Here is a 12,085-nt window from a genome sequence, read left to right on the forward strand (position 1 = left end):
CTCAGAAAATGATAAGCTATTATCATGGTCAAAAAAAGAGCTATCTACAGTTAAAGAAGCATCTATCTCTAAACAAGGCAGCCTAGAGCTTGTGAACTCTGCCTGCTGCTTGGTGTCTCAACACCTATTTCCCTAGTCTCTGCCTTGAAATTAGCTCTTTAACCCCAAACTGCTAGAAAATATGTGAAGTTATTTACTAACCACCTGGGGAAAGGGAACACAGCTACTGCCAAGGCTGCAAGCTGCTGTATTCTCTTCCGCTTCTCTGCTCTGCCTCTTAGAGACTGTACACAGAGCTGGAGTAAAGCGGTGCTGTGAACTCTGCATTGGCTAGCATGATCACCTAACAGTTCTGCAAGGCCATGGCACTTCACGGAGAAGGCTTGGTACTTGGCTGACAAATGCAGAGACATATGCATCCCCAAGTCCTGGGGATTCCGGGTTGTTCCATGAAGGGAGCATCTACTGCTTTGCCTGACCAGCATATATTCCTTCTTTGATTTTCCTTCGGAAAGGCATCCCTCTCCCACTTAGTCCACATGGTTCCACAGGGCTAATCCTACCTTTAGCTCTAGGGATGGGCCCATGACCTGGCCCCTGCCAAGCAGGGCATCCGAGCACCACTGGCTAAAGGGACGGATTCAGGGATGGGGAAGTGAGCCAGGTCAGGCCAATGAGAAGCAATTCCAGGACTTTAGGGGGAAGCACTGGAGAAAAGAGGCTCTCTTTCCACTGGGTTTGCTAAGCTAAGAAGACACTTGTCTAGGGCCAGTGCCATTCTGCCTTTTCAAGTAGAAATCCTGTTTAAGAACGAAGGGAACAGAGATCAAGTCTTGACAACATGATCTGACTGTGGATGTAGCCATGCCTGAACTTCTCAGTCAAGTAAACTAAAAATTTCCCTTTGGGGGCCCAAGCCAGTTTGCAACAGGTTTTCAGTCACCCACAACTGAAAGAACTCTGGCTAACACAGCACAGCAATGCGAGAATACTCATCCCAAGTCCAGAGAGTAGAGCTGCCAAGAGGGAGCCTGAATTTCTCTTCTGAACCTTCTCCTTACTCAGGAGAAATATCCAAAGGGTTCTTACTTAGTCTGCTTGTTGACCACAATCACAGAACAGTCAACGGGCCTCTCAGCATCAAAGCGTCTCTGGATTTCCTCAAAATATTGACGATAAAGCTCTTCTCTACGCCGTTCCTCACGTTTCAAACGCTCTGCAAGGTACCACCAGGGAAAACTGAAATATGGACTGTGTCTTTCTATAAAAATAAGTCACAAGCCTTATTTTGAATCCTAAAGTACTTGTAGGCAAAGGTCATAACACACTGTCTCTCTGAATTAATCTTCTAGACTGGCCCCTAAAAATAACCAGAACAAGTATTTTTTAGTATTATAAATTCATTGAAATGGAATGGCTGGAGTAAAGGGCATGGTCATTTGAATGCTTCATCTGATACATATTCCCAAATTGCCCTCTAGAAAGGCTGTTACTGATCTACCCCTCCACAGGGGCGGATCCCCTAGTGCTATTTCTCTACATCTTAGTCAACACTGGGGATTGTCATTTTTAAAAATTCCTGTCAACCTGATAGGTAAAACATATTTCATTATTATTCTAATTTGCATTTTTGGGACAACTATTTAAGACTCCTATTGACAGGTACTAGATTTTTTTTGGAAAAAAAAATCAGGTAGCAAAGTTTTATTGCAAATTAAAAATCAGGTTCTTATCTCAACTTAACCAGGTATAAAACAATTTAAAAATCTTTAACGATGTATTGAGAAAAACCAGGCTTTTAAAAAACACATCTTTATCTAAAAAAGAGATGCTGTTAGAAATTATAAATAAAACAAAAAACCCCACATACTGCATAGAAAACGCAGATAGTTGTAGTTATTTGGTCAATGGGCAAAAAGAAAGCACTTCAGCTCCAATCTCATGTTCATTTCTTATTGCTGGTATTTCATATTTATTTCCTCTTTTTGGATGACTAACCCAGACGAGGTGCTAGTTTGCATTTCAGAAATGATTTCCAAGCTCATTGACAGGCTATTCGTATTTCTTCTTCTGACGAACTGCTTAGCTAAGTCATTAGCCCCTCTTCAACTGGTTATTGGTTCCTTCCTTCTTTTGTAAAGTGTTCTACCAGTATTAGGAATATGCTGTTTCTGCTAATTTACCTTTTGCACGAGACTGACTTTCTGGGCCTGGAGGGCCTCGTCCATCAAAGCTATCTCTATAACGGTCATAGTAAGAGTCATCCTTTCTCCTGCAATAGTCATCCATTCGCAGGTATCGGTCATAAGAGCCTTCTCTCCTGAAAAGTTAAAGAAATTGCACAAAGTTAAAACTTACCTTGCAAAAATCAGATATAGAGAATTCTTCAAGACCCAGTCCCCTGTGTCGAACTAAAGCACAGTAAGGCACAGGACTTTGGGATTAGACGAACAAGGTTTGTATCTGGGACTCACTGCTTATCAGCTCTGAGGCTGTGACTGAGTTAACTTGCCTTGCAAAATGACTGGGAAAATGTACAGACAGCTCTCAGCATAGTCCTTGGCATAAAGTAAGTGCAAAATAACTGGTAGCAATGATTGATATTAATTTTGACGAACCATTCCATTATCCCTCCATCCCCCTTCCCTGTGCTTTTCAAAAGCTGTGGCTAAAAAAAACCCCTTATATATGTACCATAATTTTTTTCTTTTTGAGGAAGATCAGCCCTGAGCTAACTACTGCCAATCCTCTTCTTTTTGCTGAGGAAGACTGGCCTTGAGCTAACATGCACGCCCATCTTCCTCTACTTTATACGTGGGACGCCTACCACAGCATGGCTTTTTGCCAAGCGGTGCCATGTCCACACCCAGGATCCGAACTGGTGAATCCCAGGCCGCCAAGAAGCGGAACGTGCGAACTTCACTGCTGCACCACCGGGCCGGCCCCATGTACCATAATTTTTCATCACCCTGAACAAAACAGTCTGAACAGAAACTCTGTACCTGTTAAGCAGTAACTCTTCATGCCCCAATCCTGCAACCTTTAATTTACTTTGTCTCTATGCATTTGCCTTTTCTAGATGCTTCACATAAGTGGAATCACATTACATTTGTCTTTTGTGTTTATCTGGCCTATTGCACTTCGCGTGTTTTCAAGGTCCATCCATGTTGTAGCAGGTGTCAGAATTACCTTCCTTTTTATGGCTGAATAATATTCCACTGTATGGATATATCTTGTTTTCTTATCCATTGATCTATTGATGGACATTTGCGTTGTGTCTGCCTTTTGGCTACTGTGAATAATGTTGCTATGCACATTCACATAGAACTATCTGTTTGAGTCCCTCTTTCCAATTCTTTAGGGTATAGACCCTGGAGAGGACTTGATGGGTCACAGTAATCCTACTATATTTAACTTTCTGAGGAACTGCCAAACTGTTTTCCACAGCAGCCACACTATTTTACATTCCCACCAGCAATGTACGAAGGTTCCAATTTCTCCACACCTCATCAACTCTTATTTTCTGTTGTTGTGGTTTTTTAATATAAATTATTACAGCCATCCTAGTGGGCATGAAGTGGTATCTGATTGTGGTTTTGATTTGCATTTCTGTGATGACTAATGATGTTGAGCATCTTTTCATGTATTTACTAGCCATTTGTGTGCCTTCCCCGTGCCTTTGCATTGCCAAAATAATCTGCACTCCATCTTTCTTCCATTTGCACAATGTTGCTTTTCATAGGCCACAGGGAGATACCAAGATTGATCCATGAAGCATAATTCATCAAACATTCACACATTCAGCAAATATTTATTGAGCAGCACATCTACCATTTGATAGACAGTGGAAACATAACCACCCTTAGAGAGCTCTTAATTAGTTCAGCAGAACACACATAAAAAGAACTGTTACAAAAAAACAAGCAGACTGGCTGCATATGTACCTGTACATGGGTTCTCGGGAGTCTCTCATGTCTCTGTATCTGTCATACATGGGGTCCCGGTGATCTCGAAAATCCCTGGAGTCTCTTAGATCACGAAAGTCTCTAAGATCTCTCATGTCCCGAGCATCACGCATACTTCTGCTGTCTCTGTGATCCCGAATGTCTCTGCTGTCTCTGTGGTCCCGCAAGTCTCGGGGATCTCGCATGTCTCTGCTATCCCGGGCATCCCGGCCATTTCTGCCATCCCTGGGCTCTCTCCTTGGACTTCCTCGAATTGGGGATCGATCACGTCTTGTATCTCGACCATCTCCAAAGCCATATGGATCTCTGTGGGAGGCAGCAAGAAGATGTTAAGACAAAGAAACTGAAGGTAGCCACCCCTTTAGCTCTTTATTGGAGGAAGCCCCCACCCTTTTCAAGCGTTTTTCTCTAAAAGATAGAGCCAAACAGTGAGAACATGACTAAAATTTTAAGGACGGTCACCCATCTGGTCAGCAAATAAAGACTAGTAGGTTCTAGAATCTCAAAAGATTAGGACATCAAAGGAAAAATGTACGACCCAGAACCAAAGGTTCTGACTTGGGTCATAGTATTTACCAGGCTTCAGGGAATCATTCCGTATTCCTTATGCATGCCAAACTATCATCACAATCTCAACAAGTTTTCAAAGTGAAAGTGTCTTTCCCTTAGAACCTATTCTCTCCCACCAGACTTGTTTGAAAGAGATTTTAAAAGGGGGAAAAAGTTGGGGAGACATAGTGGCAAGACTCATGAAGGAAAAAAGAGCAAATGGTACAATCTCATACAAAGTAACAGTGATCAAGAGAGTTATCCTTAAAGTACAGAAAACTTCACTTAAAATATCTAGCAGGATAATCAAATTAAGGGATAAAAGAAATAGTCTAACACGATACAGTCAAGTACAAGAACACTCTGTTTCTCTGACTTCTCAACACAGTTACTGGGTAGCGGTCTCGCAATCTGAGGTTTATGTAGAACCTGGTTCCTTCTCGCCAAGGTTTTTTTTTTAAACAAGTGTTTGCAGTCACAGATACGTTTCGCCTGCTCTGATTCAATATTCTTCATGAAATGTTCCCCTCTACTGGAAACTCAACCGAAGCATATCTAAAATTAAACTCCTTATTCAACCCACTCAGTCCCCTTCTCGACTTCTTCACTTCTGCCCAAAATCATCTCCCACTTAGCAAGGTTTAAATTCTTCAAAGTTAACTTTGATTCTTCCTTCCCTACCCCAGGGAGTGACTTGAATCCTGTTTGTTTTTCCTTTTTATTCCCACTGGATTCATATATTCAATCCAAACTCTACTTCTATGTTGGCACCAACAAGTTTCCAAAAAACAAAACAAAAACCAATCTTCCAGATTTCACTTCACTCAACACATATAAATACCATATTAACTAGCCGAATTGCCACCTGTTACCAATCACAGCTTGACTATAGCGCTTCTGGGCACCCCTCCCTAACAAATCCAGCCCCTTTTCCAACTATTCTCTCTCCTTCATTTCCCGATTCAACTTCTTCAATTCTCCTTAAGCTATTCTTCTAACTTAATTCACACGACTTACCTGTCTCAATATTTCTGTTCACATGGTTTTTCAACTTGGAATATTTGTCCTGCACTAATCCAAGTATCACCCAATCCTCACAAATTCATGTCCCATGTCTTCCAAGAAATCTTCTCTAATCTCCCTAGTAACTGCTGCTCTCTCCTCCTGCTCAACTCTTAGAGCACCTACTGTTTCTATTACTCATCTTGATCTGGGATTTACCTTTTTACAGCAATGCCTTCTTGTTTGACCCGCTTTATGAGTTACCTCCTCCAAAAAACTTGCCCTGAACTCTTGATCTTCCCCAACAAATATGCTCTTCCTCCAATCCTTTCCATCTCAATAAATGACATATCCACCTACTCAGTTGCTCAAGCCAGGAAACCGGATGTCATCCTTTCCTTAAAGCCCCATCCACTCTTCTAATCATATTTCCAAATTCTGTTCATTCTTTCCCTCAAATTGATATCCATTCTGCCCACGTTCCTTTACCTCCATTGGGACCACTGAAAGCCAACCCACAATCATCTCTCCCTTTAGAGCCTTCTAGTCTCCCCATTTCTGCTCTTGCCTCTTTCCTAATCTTTCTTCAGATTACTCTAGAGTGATCTTTTTTAAATATGTAAAACTTGTCACTGGCTTTCTATAGTATTTAGAACTCAATCCAAAATCTCTACTAAGACCAGTAAGATGCTGCACAGTCTCGGCTCCTGTCTTCTCCAACCTCATCTCACCCTCTCCCTAGTTTGCCGCTCTCTTGCCAGACTGGTCTTCCAGCTACAACTAGCCAGTTTTTCTTGACGCCTCTACTAGAGCAGCAGGAACAGATCCATACTCACTTTCCAGGTCTCAGGCACAAGTATCCCATGCTGCCTGATTCTGTTAGTTTAAAAGTTTATCTTCTGCCCCTAAATCCTGGCCACGTTCTCTCATAGCACTTGTTTTTACTTATGTCATTTATCACAATTCGACGTATCTACCTTGTTTAATGTCTGTCTGCCTCACTAGACCGCAAGTCCATGAGGACAAGGACTGTCAGTCTGACTCTCCACTATGAACTCACTATGTAGGTTTATGTCTGGCATGCAGATGCTCTATAAACAAGCTGAATGAATCTTGCTCCTGTACATATTTTTATTACTGCATTTATCACACTGTTGTGTAATTGCTTGTTTACATGGCTTCCCTACCAAACAGTAAGCTCTCTTGAAGGCTTTGTATTCCTAGGACACGGTACGGAGTTCAGTAAATGTGTAATGAATTGAATTATTCAACTAAACTATAAGCCTTTCAAGAGCAGGCACTGTTTGGTTTATACTTCTGTCATTTGCCATGATTACACATATTAGGCATTCATCATGATGCCCTCAGCTTGGTAGAAAACCTCAATTTTACTTCATCCACATGGGCACAGCAAAAACAATTTAAATGCCAATTTTGCTTCGATGAAAAGTCCTTGTCAGGGCCGGCCTTGTGGCCAACTGGCCAAGTTCACACGCTCCACTTTGGTGGCCTGGGGTTCACCAGTTCAGATCCTGGGTGCAGACCTACACTGCTCATAAAGCCAGGCTGTGGTGGTGTCTCACAGAGAAGAAATAGAAGGACTTACAACTAGGATATACAACTATGTACTGGGGCTTTGGGGAGGGGGAAAAAAAGAGGGAGACTGGCAACAGACGTTAGCTCAGGGCCAGTCTTCCTCACCAAAAAACATAAAACAAACAAAAAAGTCCTTGTCATGTATTTTAGGGTTACAAGTACTCCTGATTTGTGAGAGCAAACATATGGGAGACCAGGGAATCTAAATGAGGACAGCTAAACATTTTTCTATTAGAATAAAGCGCAGACTAACCAAGGTTCTTACTTCAACTTTTATGTCAAGTAATCCTCCTAACATGTGTAACATCTGATATTGTGTATAACGTGGGCAAACACTCAGGAGCGAATGGGAAGGGACAACTGCAAGTACTTCTGGATTAATGATCAGCAGATAAACCTGCCTTGGGGAGCAGTTAGAAAAAGTCATTAGAGGTAGAATCAGATTTCAAGTGTTCTTGGCAGTCAGGGCTGAGAGAGATCATGAACCTGACAGACCACAGACCACACACAAAGCCTCGGGCTGGTGGAAATGGGCGTGGAGATGTGGATAAAAACACCATGTCACAGCATTTCATTCACAGCCTTAGGATGATTATAAATGCCATATTTGGTTCCCATTCTTTTGAATCCACTGAAATACCTTACTTACCTGTTAGAGTCCGTCCCTGAATGTTGACTATAACCCTAAATTCCCAAAGTCTGGGTTCATGCTTCCAGTTTGAGAAGGTAAGCGGCTCCCCTTCCCTCAATGAGTCCATGTGCAACAAAACTACTAATTCCCCCTCAATTGCCTTCTGGGTAAAAACGTAGAAGAGGGTATCACAAGGGGGAAAAGAACCAAAGGAGTGGTGGAAGTAGGGACAGAGATGATGATATTTCTTAAAACGAAAAGGCAAAAGCTTTTTTCCTTTCTCCAAAAGATGAGCAGTATGGCAGATTGCTGTTCTTCTGGAGACAAAAACAAAACAAAAACCCCTTTAGGGTCACTTTAGGACCCAAACAAAGAACTCCCCAGAACAAAAGGGCTCCTGAAGCTGGCCCCAACATCTTTCTCAAAACAAGAACTAGTTAACAAAAGGGTGGTGCAGTATGAGCATTTCGAGTGCCCCAAGGACAAAGCCTGCTGAACGGGATGCTGAGCTCAGATAAGTGCGTTAGAACCAAGTTTGTGTAGCATAGTAAGGTTCCTAATATCATCCCAGGGCAGCAGAGGTGTTTTGCTGGAGACCAAATACCACTGTACCCTCAGTTACCAGGTCACTAGACGCTAAAAAGAAACTGAACAGTGGTTAAATAAATCTCAGCACTGTAGTTCACAAACTGAAGGCAGGTGACAAACACTACTAAAATTCTGTTGCAAATTCCTCATCTATTCAGCATGGGGGAAAAATGCCAAATGCTCCTTGCCTTGAGAGAAATATAGTCATATCATTTGGAAACATTTGAGAGGTAAAGGAAGGATGGGCGAAGGGAAAAACCATGGCTCAGATGGCAAGTGATGTGCTTCTGGTAGAACCGCTTCTCTTCCTGGGGACTGGCAGGGTTTGTAGAGCACTAGGCAGTTGAGAGCCTACCCAGTAAGAATTGACAGACGATTATCTTGGAAGACTGATGAACTCGGAACCTCTCTGGCTAGAACTGAAATCTCAAGTTCAGGATGGTGTTCTTTGGCCTTGGCTGTACATAAAGTCAGGGAGGAAGGTCTCTCTGTCCTTCTCTTCATCAGTATCTCCTTTTTATTCACTGGAATATTTTCCTTGGGAGGACCAGCCTTTTTTTGCTCCTGAAAAGAATCCTTCATCAGTTCTTCATACTTCTGTTCCATCACAGATACTGTCCACAAATATCCTTATCTAGATGGTTGGCTGCTGTGTGATGTTGACCCCCCACCATAATGGCTCCCTGCTACTGTCAGAAATGGAGATGATAGACTTGTGCAGAATTTTGCCATTAGGCACACGTAGGATGTGGGGCGCAATGAGACATCACACCTCACAGATCCAAGTTTTGTAAGTGCCTATGCCTCTCCCTAGGAAGCACGCTGATGATTTTCTCAAGCACAAATCCGGCTTTTCTGTTGGTGGATGGAGCACTTGCTGAGAAATGATGGCTCTTCTTTAAGTGTTAGTGCAGAGGTAATCACAGCCTGGAATCTTTAACTGTGAGGCCCACCTAGAGCTCGGGCTGTCTCATACCCAAGGAACAAGCAGTTATCAAAGGAATTAGCACTGTGGATACGTAGAAATCATCTCTGGCTACATAAGAAACTTGTCAACAGCTAGGTTATTTCCGATGAACCAATCCCTGATGACTTTCACCAAAGAGGCACCAGGCCTAAGATCCTTCACAGATACACGCGGAAAACTCTCTGCAGAGCTTTTGATGTAGACAAGTTAATTCTATTTGCTCTTCTTTAGGTCATGGAGGAAGGATTAAGAAATACAGAGTCTCACTTGCAGGCCACCTCTGCATAAGGTTATGCTCCAAGACCTGAGTTGCCAAGGTGTTGAGCTGAAGATGGAAAATGAGAACATGTGAGGTATAACCCGAATAAAGGTCCAGTCTTTGAAGAAGGTAAGGACTAACGCGAAGCACCAATGCCACACGACTTGCCTGGTAACTATGCAGTGTACTCAAAGGAGTCCAATGAAGTGGTCCAAAGGTTAAATGATGAGAATTCAGGCTGAAATTTGATCTATAGCAGGGATCCCTGATGCAGAGTTCTTTGCTTGGCTGGGCCAATATTGTCAGAATTACACACTGGCAGCTGGAGTCATTAGGGAGACATAGTACTGAACAGAGAGCAATGCCAGCAGAATTGTCGCTCACAGAGACATTTGAAGAGGTGATAATCCTGTGAAAATTCCCAAAGATACCTAAGTGTTTTGACACTCAAGGTTAAAGTCCAGCAAAATGAGGTGTTACAAAGGTCTTGCCAGCACGCTTAAAAACAATTTTCTTATTAAAAGTAGCAGCACTGAAGACATAGAGGTACAACTTAAGGGAAAAATTTGCTATAGGTACAGTGTTTTTTCCTGTGAACAATGCATTCTCTATGGCTGGGGCACACCACATTACTAGGGTTGCCAAACGCAGGAAGTTTGGTTGTTGTCAAAATACTGGTACATCTGGAACTACCTCAAAGCTTTGACTGGAAGCACGCACCCAAAGAGAGTGATATCCAGTGTTCACTCTCAGAGAAATGATTAGTCCCTTCCAGGCTAACCACCCAGCCATTTTGCCTACTTAATGCATTTTATTTCTGCCCTATTGCTGTATCTTAAGAGAGAATGCATGATCACGGCAATGATCAAAATGTTAGTGTTCTATTTGGAACATAATTTTCAATTTATCTGGCTTTAGGGTTTTAAAATTTTTATTTTTAAAGGTAAAAAACTAGGACTCTGCCTAGGTTTTAGATGGGGTTCAGAACAGATTTTATTAAACGTGACATCCCTCTTCCCTGAACCTTATTAAGCATGACTGTGTGAAACTAAATCAAGTAAATAACATGCTGAGGAACCCAGTTAGGGACATATGACTGAGGGGAAGACTGATTCTTAATGGAATGTGAATTAGCCTAGCTGTCCCTCCTATCGATTATAAATAAAGCAGGGAGCCACTGCTCCATCCATATCCCAAACAACCTCATTTTAGAATTTATTTCTGCAGAAGGCGCTATTTTAAAAGGTATATAAAAGTGACATATTTATAGTGGTAAGGAGAACATTGTAAAAGGCCCCCTCCAATGCTGTTTGAATGTTTTTCGGGGGGGGGGGGTGCTGTTACTTAAAAAAAAAGCATAAAGCTATTTCTTCTATTACTGATGAAATTATGGAGTTGCATTTTAGGTTAGGATGAAATTAATCTTTTTAATTTAATGCCTGCCAATGGCTACACTGGATTCCAACCAAGGGAGTTGGTTGTTTCCCTAACATTGCCAGTGTTTGTTGAATACCTACAATCAACTGGAAATGTTAAAAGCATTTGGTTAAGTATTATTAATGGGACGACATAAAATATTCTTCTCAATCCATAGCATGATCAGGAACTACTCTTTATTCTGCAATGTGCCCTGTTTTTTTTTTTTGCCTGCGGAAACACACAGACAACATTATCCAGAGATCATAAGCATCATGGGGACAAAAGTGGGGAGGATTTTACTAGTGGAGTCAGTATCTTTACAGTTACCAATTCCACACTCCTCTGGCAAGCCACCTTGTTCAGAAACACAGACATTAGAGCTCCTTGGAAATTGGATACACACCGTATCTTTTTTCAAGCCATTTGGCATCCACTGCTTCCAATGGGAACCCCATATTTCTGGCCATTAGATGCAAATTCTAAGCCACCTGTATTCCATGTTTATTGGGGCAATGAGGAGCAACACAGATGGGACTACCCAACATCTGCAGCATGGTTAGATGCAACATAACGGAAGCAGACATTATATGGAACTGTTGAAGTTCTACAGGATTCATTTATGTTCTTAAGGATACTCACACATAGACACAAAATCAATCAATATAGCATTTACCTGCAAGCTGCAGGCATTCCTAATGGTTTAAGGAGAAGAGACAGAAAACAAATATATATGCTCAATTCTGCAGTGCAATCAATGGATGGCTAGGGCATCCACATGACAGCTGTAGCGTAGCTGTTGTTGTGGTGTCAGATTCAACAACTCTGTGTAGGCAGAGTGCTCAAAGAATCCAACTGAAATCAGCAGCATTACTTTGTTCCTAGGGTCTGCTTGAACTCTGCAGAGCAGACGTCTGTTATCTATTCCTGGTAGGTTAGAAAATACCTTTCACTTCCAAGTAGGGGCATATACACCAAACATACCACAGCTATTCTTTCCAATAAGTGGGTAACAAAACACAGATGTTTTTGTCCCAAAGCAGGACAGCTGTATGTTATGTGTCAGTGCTCAGTTGGGTATATCCACAGGTGACGTGTGGAGCTACCAGCAC

At 42.0% G+C, this 12,085-nt stretch overlaps 1 protein-coding gene across 4 annotated transcripts in view; it reads right to left on the reverse strand.

Moving 5' to 3' along the window:
* NCOA5 (nuclear receptor coactivator 5) overlaps positions 1 to 12,085 on the reverse strand; it is a 30,005-nt gene that overhangs the window by 5,058 nt on the left and 12,862 nt on the right. For all 4 annotated transcript variants that reach the window (XM_044748136.2, XM_044748138.2, XM_070486007.1 and 1 more), the window contains 3 exons: positions 3,945 to 4,271; positions 2,184 to 2,320; positions 1,090 to 1,216 (listed from right to left, as the gene is read on the reverse strand). In XM_044748136.2, coding sequence (XP_044604071.1) covers positions 1,090 to 1,216; positions 2,184 to 2,320; positions 3,945 to 4,271 — 591 coding nt within the window. The remainder of the gene's footprint in view (positions 1 to 1,089; positions 1,217 to 2,183; positions 2,321 to 3,944; positions 4,272 to 12,085) is intronic.

The sequence above is a fragment of the Equus asinus genome, chromosome 15 (genome assembly GCF_041296235.1).
Source record: "Equus asinus isolate D_3611 breed Donkey chromosome 15, EquAss-T2T_v2, whole genome shotgun sequence".
In the NCBI taxonomy this organism is placed as follows: Eukaryota; Metazoa; Chordata; class Mammalia; order Perissodactyla; family Equidae; genus Equus; species Equus asinus.